General features: G+C 48.0%; 2 protein-coding genes across 6 annotated transcripts; one reads left to right on the plus strand and one right to left on the minus strand.

Annotated features, from left to right (window-relative positions):
* The first annotated feature begins 2 nt into the window (after nucleotides 1-2).
* Nucleotides 3-6,366, plus strand: NIT1 (nitrilase 1). 4 transcript variants are annotated; one of them, XM_007467123.1, is made up of 7 exons: nucleotides 3-102; nucleotides 634-732; nucleotides 999-1,253; nucleotides 1,364-1,467; nucleotides 1,678-1,811; nucleotides 1,980-2,105; nucleotides 5,855-6,366. In XM_007467123.1, coding segments are annotated over exons 1-7 (735 nt in total). In that variant the 5' UTR covers nucleotides 3-100; the 3' UTR covers nucleotides 5,870-6,366. The 4 variants fall into 4 exon arrangements, with proteins under 4 accessions (XP_007467185.1, XP_007467183.1, XP_007467182.1 ...); XM_007467121.1 differs by lacking the exon at nucleotides 5,855-6,366 and adding an exon at nucleotides 2,379-3,050; XM_007467120.1 differs by lacking the exons at nucleotides 3-102; nucleotides 5,855-6,366 and adding exons at nucleotides 371-423; nucleotides 2,379-2,645.
* Nucleotides 4,042-13,878, minus strand: DEDD (death effector domain containing). 2 transcript variants are annotated; one of them, XM_007467119.1, is made up of 7 exons: nucleotides 13,842-13,878; nucleotides 12,084-12,116; nucleotides 6,054-6,240; nucleotides 5,852-5,924; nucleotides 5,541-5,648; nucleotides 5,087-5,233; nucleotides 4,084-4,543 (listed from the first exon to the last, which is right to left on the minus strand). In XM_007467119.1, the coding sequence occupies exons 3-7, from the start codon at nucleotides 6,174-6,176 to the stop codon at nucleotides 4,167-4,169; spliced, it is 828 nt and encodes a 275-aa protein (XP_007467181.1). In that variant the 5' UTR covers nucleotides 6,177-6,240; nucleotides 12,084-12,116; nucleotides 13,842-13,878; the 3' UTR covers nucleotides 4,084-4,166. The 2 variants fall into 2 exon arrangements, with proteins under 2 accessions (XP_007467180.1, XP_007467181.1); XM_007467118.1 differs by lacking the exons at nucleotides 12,084-12,116; nucleotides 13,842-13,878 and having other exon boundaries at nucleotides 4,042-4,543; nucleotides 5,852-6,226.
* Nucleotides 13,879-14,177: the final 299 nt, after the last annotated feature.

Below are 14,177 nucleotides of genomic sequence, written 5' to 3' on the forward strand. Positions count from 1 at the left end.
TCACGTCCGGCCTCGGAGTTACCGCCCTCTCGCCCCCGGCGACCCCACCTCCAGGCCCCTCTTCGGTTCGGATCCTGCGAATCGTTTTGGCCGTATCTTCATGTAGGACCTACTACCTATCCCAACCGCTGCGGTGACTCTCACCTGCCATGCTTTAACTTGTGCAACAGAGACGCTGCCCCTGGGAGAGGCGGGGAAGAACGGGTTAACTGGAGAGTGGGGCGTGGGTTGGGCCCTGGGTGATGAGGAACGAGGGAGGGTGAACTTACCCTCAGAGACTCTGGTGGGGGAAATATGGTTTGCGTCAATAAAACTGTGCAGGTGCACAGTCAAGAACAGAGGCTGGGAAAACCAAAGAAGTATCTTGGAGATGACTTGTGAACTGCGGAAACATTTGACTGAGGAAAGAGGCTTCAATTTAATGTGAGATCAAAGCCCTTTCCTCCATCTTCCCACTTTATGAGCTCTTCTGGTAGCCCATAATTACTTAAGGTACAGAGTGTTTTGAAGACTTGGGGGGTTTTACAGGCGGGGCCCTGATTCAGCTTCACAGTATGAAGGGAGAAGTCAGAGGATCTTAGAAAGGTATTGCTTGAGAGTGGGGTTGGTGTCCTGATTTCTCACCTTTTTCAGGTTGGGTTTCATCATCAGGCCTCCTCACCAGCTCCTGTCCCTTCTTTTGTGTCCTGGACTCCGGATACCTCGACTCTCAGTACTTTGTGCTCAGCCCAGGTAACATGTTTTGTTGTGTTCTCAGTGCCTGGCACATACTAGATGCTCAGTAAATGTTTGTTAAATGTATGGATGGTGGGAAACACTGGGGTGCCAACCATCACAGAACATTTGATCAGTGGGTCATTGTACCATGGGTCACTGTGCCCTGGAAGAGCAGATTCAAAGGAAAGCCCAGGCTTCCTGCCTCCCCAATTTAGCCTCTTATCATTAAACTTGGGTTTCCCCACGCTAGTCAGTCTGAGTCCTGCCTGTGCCATTTACAGACTCAGAGCCATGGCTGTCTCCTCTTCCTCCTGGGAACTACCCCTGGTGGCTGTGTGCCAGGTAACATCGACACCAGACAAGGAGCATAACTTTATAACGTGTGCCGAGCTGATTCGGGAGGCTGCCAGACTGGGCGCTTGCCTGGCTTTCCTGCCTGAGGCATTTGACTTCATTGCACGGAACCCTGAAGAGACGCTTCACCTGTCTGAGCCACTGGGTGGGAACCTTTTGGGAGAATATACCCAGCTTGCCAGGTATCAGGGGGAGGGGGAGGGAGTAGTAGTTCTTTCTGGGTAATGTCCCAGGATTGCCAGATATGAGGGTAGAGCCTTGAGAAGAGTTGTCAGTGTCCCCTCCCCCTCAGGGAATGTGGACTCTGGCTGTCCTTGGGTGGTTTCCACGAGCGTGGCCAAGACTGGGAGCAGACTCAGAAAATCTACAATTGTCATGTGATTCTGAACAACAAGGGTGAGACTCTTCAGCCTGCCTCTTCTCAGGCTCTTCTAAGATTCTCCAGAATTCTGTGTTGTTTCTCAACTCTGTTTTCTTGGCCAAGGGTTTTAGGGGCGTTTGTATTTCTGTTCCTAGCCTATAAGCTGCCTCCTCTTTGGGAGGAGAGGAACTAAGCTGGGCTTCTAGAGCACCAGCACTGAGTACTCTTTCTCCCTCTTACTCAAGGGTCAGTAGTGGCCACGTATAGGAAGACGCATCTGTGTGACGTAGAGATTCCAGGGCAGGGGCCTATGCATGAAAGCAACTCTACCATACCTGGGCCCAGTCTAGAGTCTCCTGTCAGCACACCAGCAGGCAAGGTGGGAGTTGTGAAAGGATGAGGGTGGGAGAGGAACGAGAGGGAGGGGACTAGGAATATTTTGAAGTGGTAGTAGAGGACAGAAAGCCCTAAGGAGTGGAGTAGCGGGGTTATGACCAGATGCTGTGACAAACAGGGCGGGAGACTAAATAGGCTGTTTTCATTCCAGATTGGTCTAGCTATCTGCTACGACATGCGGTTCCCTGAACTCTCTCTGGCATTGGTTCAGGCTGGAGCAGAAATACTTACCTACCCTTCAGCGTTTGGATCTGTTACAGGCCCAGCCCATTGGGAGGTAAGAGGACACCTCTTTAGAACATAAGGGCCTTCTCTTACCTCATTCTCCTCCTTTGGCTCTACCAATTAAAAGATTTTCTTCTACTTCCCACCTAGTGGGAAAATTCATTTCCCCAGATTGTTGCCTCTCAGAATAGTTAACATAGTAAATCATTCATAGGCAATTATCAGAATGGTCACAGTGGGGAGATTGGCCTGTAGTCCATGGCCTATCACTTCCCTACTAGCTGCTACCTGGATTTAAGTGAACGCCTATGTCCTCCATCCCCAGGTGTTGCTGCGGGCCCGTGCCATTGAAAGCCAGTGCTACGTAGTGGCGGCAGCACAGTGTGGACGCCACCATGAGAAGAGAGCAAGTTATGGCCATAGCATGGTAGTAGATCCCTGGGGAACAGTGGTGGCCCGCTGCTCTGAAGGACCAGGCCTCTGCCTTGCCCGAATTGACCTCAGTTATCTGCGACGGTTGCGCCAACACCTGCCTGTGTTCCAGCATCGTAGGCCTGAACTCTATGGCCATCTGGGTCACCCATTGTCTTAAGACTTTTGACTTCTGTCCTTTGAGACCCCCATTGTGAGCTGGTGTTGCTGTGACTTGTAGGCAGGACCCAGGTGCAGCTCCCCTCACTTGGAGAACCTTGTCTCTCTTGCTGGAACACAGGCTCAACTTCTTGGGAAAGAAGAAACTTTCACCTGAGCTCAGATTTCAGTTTCAGAAAGGTGGAATTTTATATAGTCACTGTTTATTTCATGAAAACTGAAGTTATGCTGAGGGCTGAGCAGCACTGGCAATGAAAAAAATATAATAATCGTAAAGTCTGTGTCTGGATATCTCTTTTGGGAGCTGAAAGGGGAGGTGGTATTGTACCAGCTGGACTAGACTCCAGTTCTAGGCCTCCTGACTCATTCAACATGCCTCCCTATCTAAATAAAAGTGCGACACTCAGTGCATGTCCCAACCCCATGCTCCCAAGCTTGGGGGTGGGAGTGGGGATAGAGGATGGGGAAAGAAAAAGAAGAAAGGAATTGATATTGAATCATTTCACTTTCACCTATGATGCCCTTTGCCCAAGCCAGAAGAAAGCAAAGGGGAAAAGGGCTGCAGGGTACATTATTTATTTTCACTTGAACATGGAAAGGAAGTGTCACACTCCCCCTTCCCCTTTTTAGGGGGAGTGTATTTTAATCAGCAACCTCTTCTCCATCCACCCTGTGTATGTGTGTACACACACACCACAGTTGGGAGGGCGACTAGGCTGACCTAGTCCGCTTACCTATTACTCCTTTGAAGAGGGTTTGACAAAGAGGGAAAAGGAAGGAGCCACACCAGGCCGAGGTTTCAAGCCATGGAATGGAGGAAACGAGGCCGAGAGGAGCAGCACCAAGGGCCAGAAGAGAGTGGAAAGGGCCACAGCTTCGTTTTTTAAAAATTCTATAATTTGGGAGAGGGTGGTGATTAATTTCCAAAATACACTTCAGAGTCCCACCTTCCACACAGCTCCCTACTGACAGCCCTTTGGTTTCTCAGACAAAATTTAAGAGCCCTCATAACGCCAGAAGTACTGATGACCCCTCAATGCACCCAAAAGCAGTGATCACTTCAATCCCTTACAAAGACTATGTTCTATAGACTTTGCTTCTCCCTATACATTTGTCTTATGGCTCAGTGGCAAGGTGGCTGTAGAGACACACATGAGGTGGGGTAAGTGGAAAAGGGAAACAAAGGGAAGCCCAGGCACATGGGTGCAGGGAGGGGTGGGGAACACCACTTCCATTTTTCGTTTGTCTTTTCCTTTAAAAAAAAAAAAAAAAAAGGCAGGGGGGGGATTTGGTTGGAAGGGTAGAGGACAAACCCCAGAACGGTATGTAAGCTCCAGAGGTGGGTGGTGAGAAGTCCCCAGAGAAGTGAGAAGGGGAAAAAGGTCAGGGCAATGCTAAAAAAAAAAAAAAAAAAGGCAGGGGTGTGATTGGTTGGAAGGGTAGAGGACAAACCCCAGAACGGTATGTAAGCTCCAGAGGTGGGTGGTGAGAAGTCCCCAGAGAAGTGAGAAGGGGAAAAAGGTCAGGGCAATGCTTGCAGCATCAAGTTCCTCAGGAGTTTCTGTCGGCCCAGCTCATAGTCCTCCTCGTCCACATTCACCAGCAGCTTGATGGCCTCATGGCCCACAGCCTGCTTGAGGGAGTCTGTGATGAAGACACCTTTAAGTGCCTCTAGTAACGAGCCATTGATATAGTCGCGCCAGAATGCATCGAGGTAGGTGAGCTCAGAGAACTTGATGTCACAGATGATGGAGCCCAGGTCCCGGGACTTGAGGATGGTGTTGGCCTGGTTAAAGCGCTCAAACTGGCGCTCAAGTGGGTCCTGCTTGTTAGAGAAGACGTTGCCCTGCAGAGCAGTCTCATGCTGGCAGTATTCAGCCCGAACCCGCAGTCTGATGTCTGTGGGGAAAAGAAGATATGCAGAAGAGGTTGCAGTTTACACCCAAGTTTGAAAGGCTGAATAGAACAGCAGAGTAGCAAAGTTGGGAACATCACCTGACAGCTTCTCTACCTCTTCCCAGGACTAGTTCTTTTCTGTGTACCTCTGAAATCCTTGCCTGAACTCAAGAGGTTCCCCTAAATGGGCCATGCCCAGGTCAGATTACTTCCATCACTCACAAGTAGCACCTTGATTCTAGGAGATATTTTCCTAATTAAGAGACACAGAATTTCACTTTAATACTCTATCATGACTTGGGTCATCCTACAATAAGGATGTCATAACAGCATCCCTTTCATCTAGTATTACCTAGAAAGAGTTGAAATGTACTCTGCCACAAAGGAAGAGGAGTTCTCCTCCCAGAGACTATACCATTCAATCTCACTTTGCAACAGCAATCAAACTGAGCCTTACACTGAATAGAATAACTGCCCAGTATTCCAGCAGTTCTTTGTATTTCCCTTCAAGTCTACTCTACCTCTAGAACCCTTGAACTTCCTCACCGCATGTCTGCTTTTCCTTGGGATCTGGTGTCACTGACTTCCGGCGTTTTCGCTGGCTCCCAAGTGTGGCTCTCCCTCGAACTGGCCGCTTGCTACACATCTGAGGGCCCGAAGTGGGGCAGCACACCACAGGATAGTGGGGAGGCACTGACCAGAGGGTAAAAAGGGAGACATAGTAGGGTAAAAGCAGAAATTCAAATATTTCACTTGGAATGAGGAAGGATCATTTAGACTTAGCACTAAAAGCAGTATCAATAATGTGACCTGAAAGGTGGACACAATGTGGGAACAATTACAGGACCCAGATGAAGCATTAACACCTCATCTGATTTTGGGGGGGCCAGATATGGGGGGGAACACTGTCCTTTCATTTAGGCTGGCAAAACTGGGAAAAGATGGGTCCAGTGTCCTCTTTCTTGATTATGGAAATTAGGGGGAGTTAATATTGTCTCACCTGTTTTAGGGGGGTGGGGAGGCCTCGGTTCTGGATCGCTGAGGGCTCTGGGTGTCACATAGCGAATTGATGTCTCTTCCAGATATTTGTCTACAAGATCAGGGCACACTGTAGGGGGAGAGGGATTCACTCAGGAAAAGATACACCCTTCCCTTTTCCTAGTCCAACCCTCCAATGGGCCTCATAACTTATTCTCCTCAGTACTCCCCAGCGTCAATGCCTCCTTCTGCTTGGACTCCCATGCTGCTCACACAGGGCCGCCCACAGCTCTTCCCTGATTCCAGTGTCCCCAGCCCCCAATGCACCCTCACCAGCCCGTCTCCTCTTGAGGGTGACGTAGGGCAGCAGGTCATGGCGAGTGATGATGCGCAGCAGCTGCAGCACCTGGCGAAAGTTACTCTCATCACAGCGGCCCTGGCGCTCCAGCGCCAATAAGAAGTCACGTCCATTTCGGATGAGGCCACGCTCGTGGTCATCAATGACATCAACAAAGAGGAAGGAAAGAACTCGTACGTCTCTGTGTGTCAGGTGGGTGCCCACGATGTCAAACATGCGATGCAGGCTATACAGCCCATGCTCTTGCTCACCGTGCTCTTCGGGCCACACCTGGCTTGCCCTCCGCTTTAGGCCCGCCATGCTGGGGGCTCAGGTGCACAACGCTTTCCAGAATCCCTGCTCAGCAGCTGCAATCCCCACTATACTATAAGGAAAAGGAAAGAACCTGTGAACCACTCAGTGTCAGGAATTAGTCGTCCATTCCTATATTCCCAGAGCCCAACACAATGCCTGGCACAGTGTAGTGCTTAATAAGCATTCATTAACTTTTACAAAGGATTTATTTATTTTTTTTTTTGACTGCACCACGCGGCATGTGGGATCTTAGTTCCCCGACCCTTGCATTGGAAGCACAGAGTCTTAACTGCTGGACTGCCAGGGAAGTCCCTACAAAGTACTTATTAAAAAATACAGCCTAGAGCTCTGTATATCCAACAGATGCTGCCCTAAGTCCAGATCCTACTGGAAAAAGATAGTAACTTCTGCTAAGTAAGACTTGTTAACTGCAATTTTAGCACTACATATTCAGCAGAATTTTCTATTAAATATTACCCCAATTGTTCCTCTGGCCTCCAAAATACTGCTTTTGGTCCCTTGTGCTCTCCCTGCCAGCACCCCCAATCAATTCACCCCTTAAATGTAGGTGAAACGAGGAGAAGTAGAGAATTCACTCTAAATTCTAATACAGAAGCTGCATCAGATGAACTTAGGGGCCGACAACAGGGAAACTGAAAGCCTTTAGGGTTAGAACTAGTTTTAATTCTGCCTATTTCAGGACTTCCCTGGTGGCACAGTGGTTAAGAATCCACCTGCCAATGCAAAGGACACAGGTTCGATCCCTGGTCCAGGAAGATCCCACATGCCACGGAGCAACTAAGCCTGTGAGCTCCAACTACTGAAGCCCACACGTCTAGAGCCTGTGCTCCACAACGAGAGAAGCCACCAAAATGAAGTCCGTGCACCACAACAGAGTAGCCCCTGCTTGCCGCAACTAGAGAAAAAGACCATGTGCAGCAACGAAGACCCAGCGCAGCCGTAAATAACCATGAAGAGAAAAAAGAAAAATGGGACTTAAAAAAAGAAATTCTGCCTATGTCATTAACAAACTGTGTAGCTGTGTGACCTTAAGTCACTTAACTTCAAAGTCTCACTGTCCCCATCTATAAAACAGGGATGAAAGACTTAACTCCTCGGAGTTAAGAATCCAATGAGAAGATGCATGTGAAATCACTGTAAAACTTATCTAAATGGTTAAGAGATTTCAAAGAGATAAGCCTCCTTGGCCTCTGCAGCCCAGACTCATCCCTCCACAAACCTAATCTCATTTTTCCTACAATCAAACCAAGTCCAGGAGAATAAATGCTAAGAAAGTTAATTAAATATCCACCAAAACTCATGGATTTAAAACAATAAACATCACTAAGCTCCTAGGTTGAGCATTCTTGTAAGTCTCCTATGCCACCTGTACTCGCCTGATGTTCACACACCGTTTGGATATGTCACCTTCTAACCTTTCCTCATGGTTGTCATTTACCAATCCCCTGTCAATGACCAATCGCAGTCCTACATTTATTATATATTTTGGCATTTAATTCACAAATTTCCTCCATCATCCTGGGTAGTATCAGTGACCCAGCCAATAACCAATCCTCAAGTCCAACAACTTTCACCTCCTCTCTAGCCACTCATATTTACTGCCCTGGCAGACAGTACCACGCAATACCGGTCCACCATCTGACCACAACCTCCAATCACCCAATCAATTATAAATTCCTGTTGATGCTACTTTCTATTTCTTAAATCTGCCTCACTCTTCCACCTCTACCATGATGGTTCAGGCCCCAGTAATCTCTCACATGGATTACTCACCTGGATTACCAACCCTAACCTGCCTAAATCAATCTCCCACGTCCAGCTTAATTATCTAAAATGCACAACTGACCACATCACTTTTCGGCTTAAGACCTCGCTGCAGTCCCCTCCTTACCAATAAGAACACTCCGAACTCCTTACCCAACACACCAAACCTTCCAAGATCAGGCCTTGCCTACTCTGCCAACCTCATAACTCACTTTTTATTCTCTAACATTATCCGTTTGTTTATAGTTCACATACATCATACAATTCATTTCTCTGTAACTTTCTTCAGACTTCAGACATTTCTCTGTAACTTTCTCTTTGCCTGAATGCCCCTCTCCCTTCTCTTCCACACCCCCCATTACCACCCTTTTTCAGATGGTTAACTCCTACTCATCCTTTAAGAATCAGCTCAGATGCCATCTTCAAATTCATTCTTTACACCCCCATGCTGGTATAAGTAGTCCTTTTCTGTGCTCCTATGGAACACTGTACATATTTCCCTTAAACCATTTATCGAAGTGTACTAAAATTATTTGTGTGCTTATTATCCTATTAGATCTTAAGCGACTCATGTAGAGGGCCTAGGTCATATTCATCTTTATGTGTCTAGTGCCTAGCAATAAATGGAGGCTGGCATATAGTAGGAGTAACCTGTTGTTGAACTGAAATGAATCTCCAAGAGATCACCACAAGCAACACCAATTAAGAAAAAAACTCACAAAAATCCAAGAGTGAGAGGACCCAATTAAAAGTACATGCAACTCAGGTATCATGCATATACTCTAACTGGCTATAGCCTCCCCCACATTGCAAAACTACCCATACCATAGCACCCTACTCAACAGCGAGACAGGCCCTTCTGTCCATTTTATACTCCAAGAAACTGAGGCTAGGTTAGAAAGAGAATAAAATTATAAACTACTTCAGAAATGTCAAGCTGTTGGGGACTCAGAAAATTGAAGAGCAAGTAGGACCTGGTTCTCTCTTGTAATCCTGAAACAGAAACACAGAGAGACTCATACCCTTAAGAGAAGGGGAGGACTTCCCTGGTGGCACAGTGGTTAAGAATCCGCCTGCCAATGCAGGAGACACGGGTTCGAGCCCTGGTCCGGGAAGATCCCACATGCTGTGGAGCAACTAAGCCGATGCGTCACAACTACTGAGCCTGCACTGTAGAGCCCGTGAGCCACAACTACTAAAGCCCGTGCACCTCAACTACTGAGCCTGCGCTCTAGAGCCCGCGAGCCACAACTACTGAGCCCACGTGCCTAGAGCCCATGCTCCCCAACAAGAGAAGCCGCTGCAGTGAGAAGCCCGCGCACTGCCACAACGAGCAGCCCCCGCCCGACGCAACTAAAGAAAGCCCATGCGCAGCAATGAAGACCCAACACAGCCAAAAACAGATAAATAAACAAATAAGAAAAGAAAAAGGGAGGGCCACCCTGTAATCACCTAGCCCCATACCATGGGTTCAGATAGGTGGACAGGAAATATAGCCCATATCTAGTTATGAGAGCCCAGATGTCCCACCCAAAGCATGGGAAACAACACGGAAAATAGCGATTCAACTATTGACTGGTTTTCCTTGTCTCTTCCTCTCTTGTTTCACCTGCTGCAGTCACTGGCTACAAATAGAGGGGACTGAAGGAAAACAACTTCTTGCTCATAGCAGGTAACATGAGAAAACTGAGTCTCCTTAGAGCCCCTACAACTTCTCCTTGTTCCCTATCCCACCTGTTCCCCTTGGCCAGCTGCTCATTATGTGGATCCCATAAAAAACAGATGGGCAGGTTTCACATTCAACCAATCAGAAGAGCAGGCTGCTTCAGAGCTCCCTAATTCAAAGTGTCCTGACTATAAACCCCAGGAAATTAGGAAATATTGTCCCCACATACCTGGTCACTGGAAAATGAAGCAGAATACAGGAAAGCACTGTGGTCCTAATTATGTATCAATGGATGCAATTCTACAATAGGTCTCAATCCTGAGGGTTAACTCCCTAGATTTGAGGAAAAAACAGCCACCTTTAAGTCGCAGATCCTAGGCTGGATCAAAGTGACGGGAATTATCAGAGCTTCTAGGTCAGTGGTTCTCAACCAGGGGCGATTCTGCCCTCCAGGGGAATTCAGCAATGTCTAGAGTCATTTTAGATTGTCAGGACTGGGAGGGTGGTAAGGGAGGGTGCTACCGGCGTGCAGTGAGTAAATGCGATGGATGAGGCTAAACATCCTATAATGCACAGGACGGCCTCTTACAACAAAGAATTATCTGGTCCAAAATGTCAATAATGCTAAAGATGAGAAATCCTATTCTAGATGGAGGGTCAAAAGGAGAGACAGCATGTCGCTTCCATCCTATATCTGGAAAAGGAAGTAATTTGGTCCCTCCAGCCCAAACCCATCAAACAATATTCCAGAAGAAAAGCCAGTCAGACAAAGACTCATTTAACTTAACTAAGGAGTTCCATCCCACTCCAACCTTGGCTTCTCTATCACCTGCTGTTGCCATTTAGGTGAACAGCAGGTGACAGGACTACACTCCCTTCCGCCCCATCCCAGGAGGTCTAATTTGACCTAGTTCAATCTAAATTTCTGTGCAGATCAGAGAAATGCCATCCTCTGCAAGACAGACAGAAAGGATCCTTCACTTAAACCTTGCAGCCATCTTTAAAGTCCCAAAACTAGACCAAAAGCAGACCCTTCCCTGTTACGCTGCTGATCAGACTTATACTGCTTATGCAATGAAGCAAAAAGAGGCAGAAGTTTCCCAAGGCCATGCTTGTCCTTGGGAGAAATGTCAGGAGGCTGGCATGCAGACTAATAGGCAGCCCTCCCCACTTAATTATCATCTAGGATGGTGAGTTCACTCACTCAGCAATCCAGATGGGGGTTCCAAGAATCTATCTAACTTCAGCACTAAAAGAACGTGGCCAACTTCCTCTTAAACCAAAATATACTCAGCTTTCTGTGGCAGTGAATCGAAGGAACTCAGCTTAAATTATACAGAGATCCTAGGTGAAAAGTATCAGGGTAGTGAGGAGAATATACTCCTCTAAAACTGAAGATTAGAAAGAACTTCAGAATCTTGGTGCCTGAAATATTGCCAGACACCAAGAGACAAACACTCCAGTAAACAACAGTCCTGATCCTGCTGGCTGATTTGGGCCTTTTTGGGAGCCTAACGTATGGATCACCCTTCATAGGTTCCCAAGACTCATTCTTTATTCTGATGAATTGCTGCATTTCCTGGAGCTGCAGGGTTTTCTGTTGTTCGTTTTCTTTTGGGAGGTCCAAGCCAGCCAAGGGCCAACAATCTATATGTATCTACAGGACCTCCTCCTGACTAATCGTTATCTATTAGATTTCTACTTCCATGCAAAGTCTAGTCTCATCCCAACCAGGGATGAGATCTGTATTTTTTGAGGTACTTGATTCTCTCAGAAGCCCTTAGAAGTCATGTGAAAGAAATAAAAAGAGTGATGTCTTGAAATGAAAACAACAGTCTAGTTTCATCCCAAAAGAACCAGAGGTATTTGACTCTCTCAGAAGCCCTGTGAGAGGGAAAGTCATGTGGAAAATCTAAAAAAGAGTGATGTCTTGAAACTTGAAATGTAAAGGACATGGAAAACCTTAAAGATGACTAAGACGACTACATAAAGAGCTTTCTTGCTGGTAGGACCAAGAAAATGTAACCAAATATCTGGAAGTCAGAATTACAAACTGTGTTTTCAAAATGAAGATTCCAGAACAACTAGGAGAAAGAGTAAGCTAGAGGAAAAGCCTTCCCAGGGCAGGTGCCTCAGCAACCCTCCAAGGGCAACATTTAATAGACACTGTACTGGAGTACAAAGTTTAAAAATGTTTCTCTCAGAGCTGACCACGAAGGCTAGATAATAACAAAACAAGGCTGGAGTCTTGCCCTAAGACACCTAATTTCTGTTCTCCTTTCCCTCCTACCAATCTCCAGTGACCCAAAGGGACAACGACTGCAACAGATCTTACCCACTGAAAACCCATTTTCCCTGTCAGCTACCCCATTACTGAGCTCAACTCCCAATATGCTATTTCCATTTCATGCCATTTCCATTCCCTTCCATTGTTTGAAAACAATAAAAAGTTCCAGACTTACCTCTGCAAGAAACTTAATTTCCCAGGTCTCTTCCTAGCACAAGGTTCAAAGCCAGCAGCAAAGCAAAAACAAATAAGAGGGGGAAGCGTCAATTTTCAAGCTTTATTTTGAAACCTCAAAGAGGTAGTCAATCTCAGCTGCAAAAATATACAGACAAGCCTAAAGCCATTTCAATTGAAATGATCCACTCCAAGTTAAATGAGAGAACTCACTCCCATCAGAGTCCCCAGGCTTCCCTAACCTTCTATTACCCAATTCACAACACAATACCAACTCCAAGAATTTGCAGTCTCCGTGGCTTAGGGCAAGAAAGGTCCCAAATTCAACAACGTGTGGGAAAACCAATTATCCTCTGACACCTCACCTGACTCCTCAATTCCTTATGAGGCCCACCTACTTTGCTGCAGTATTAACACTGACTTTCATCTTTAGATGAACTAGGAGGAAAGTGGTTACAGACAAAGAAGGCACTTTCTTTCCATTACTTCACTTATGAGACCAGAACTATCCTCCAAATTCTCACACACTGTGAGAACAAAATATCCACTGGGGCAGCATCCAGTCAAACATCTACATTTCACCAGGGAACATTTTTTATGTATGGATACTGACCCTCACTCCTAGCACTTAAACAGCAAAAGAAGGGTCTGGAAACGAAAGCACTCATTTAATTAGCATGGCTGCCTAGACACCATCCTGTGTTTTCTGTTCCCTGCAAACAGCGTTCCAACATAGCATGGCTGTTTCCCCATTCTGGCATTGCTAATTGTTTAAAACTAGAAAAGTCCTTTACTCCTTCCACACTCCAGCGATACCAGGCTCCCCATTTTCTCTTCTTTTTGTAACCAGGAAAAACAAGGGAGCAGTAAGCTAGGCAGCTTTTGGAAATCCAGTTGAACCCTCATCCAACCCCAATTCTCCAAATCCACATGACCATTCCCTTCTGCCCTTCCCACCCTAGTAAAAGCTAAAGGCCTGGCAATTAGAATTGGCTGTAACTGATGCTGCTTAACTCTGCTCTCTCTTCCTTTCTACAGGGGAAAGGGAAACCCCTGAACCTCTATCACTCGTGCAGCTACACTGTCCTATCTCCCATCCCATTCCCCTTCCTCCCAAACTTTCTTCCTAGTCTCTCACTTTCTCCATTACCTCGTCACACCGACACGCACGCTCTCCATTCCCCAAACCTCCGTCCTCTCCTTTTCCACCCAAATTCTCCCCTACGCCCTTCCCCCTCCCACCTCCAATTTAACACTTTCAGAACCTCCCCCCAAACGTCTCAAATCCAATCTTCACCTTTTCCCACCTCTCCACAACACCCCTTACAAGAGTCCAGTCCTTCTTCCAACCACATGCCACAAGCCCCCTACCCCTTCACACCCTCGGCCCCTCCTTCCCGTTCCTACCCCCTCAGCCCGGCGGGACCGCAGCCCCACTCCCCACCTCGGCCTCTCTAATACCCCTAGCCCGGCCCAGCCTCGGCCCTTGTTTACGCCCCTCCCCTGCCCCACTCCTCCGCCTCGACCCTGCCCTCTCCCACAGTTGCCACCTCCCCCGCACGCCCCCCTCGGCCGCTCCCCTCCCCCACCTTGCAGCGTCCCGTCACCTCCCTCTCTTCAGGTTCTCAGGCTAGACGTCGCCACCGCCTCCCCCTCCACTTTCCTTCCCCAAGCCCTTTGCGGCCCCGCCCGGCCCCGCCCGGCCCCGCCCCGTCCCGCTCGCCTCCCCCTCCCCACTCCGGCCGCCCCGCCGCCTCACTCTCGGCTCAGGCTCGGCGCCGCCATGTTGGATCCATCCGCGCCGCTCTCCCGGGCCTGTCTCACGGCGCCGCATCCGGGCTCCAGCCGCCGCCGCCGCCGCCGCCGCGGGCGTGGGGGAGGGGAGAGGCGGGCGGGGGTGGCTGCATCCTGAACAGCGCCTCCCGGAACCTGGCCGGTTAGTGGCGGCTTCGAGACCATAGTGAGGCATGAGCCGGAGTAGCCATGCTAGTTGAGGGCAGCCGGGCAGCGGCATTAAACGGGAAGTGGTTAGCTTCATTTCGGTAGCGGAGAATAGAGATTGGCAGCCATCTTGCTTTGGGGCAAGCTGGCAACG

Source organism: Lipotes vexillifer, unplaced genomic scaffold, assembly GCF_000442215.2.
Source record: "Lipotes vexillifer unplaced genomic scaffold, Lipotes_vexillifer_v1.1 scaffold902, whole genome shotgun sequence".
NCBI lineage: Eukaryota > Metazoa > Chordata > Mammalia > Artiodactyla > Lipotidae > Lipotes > Lipotes vexillifer.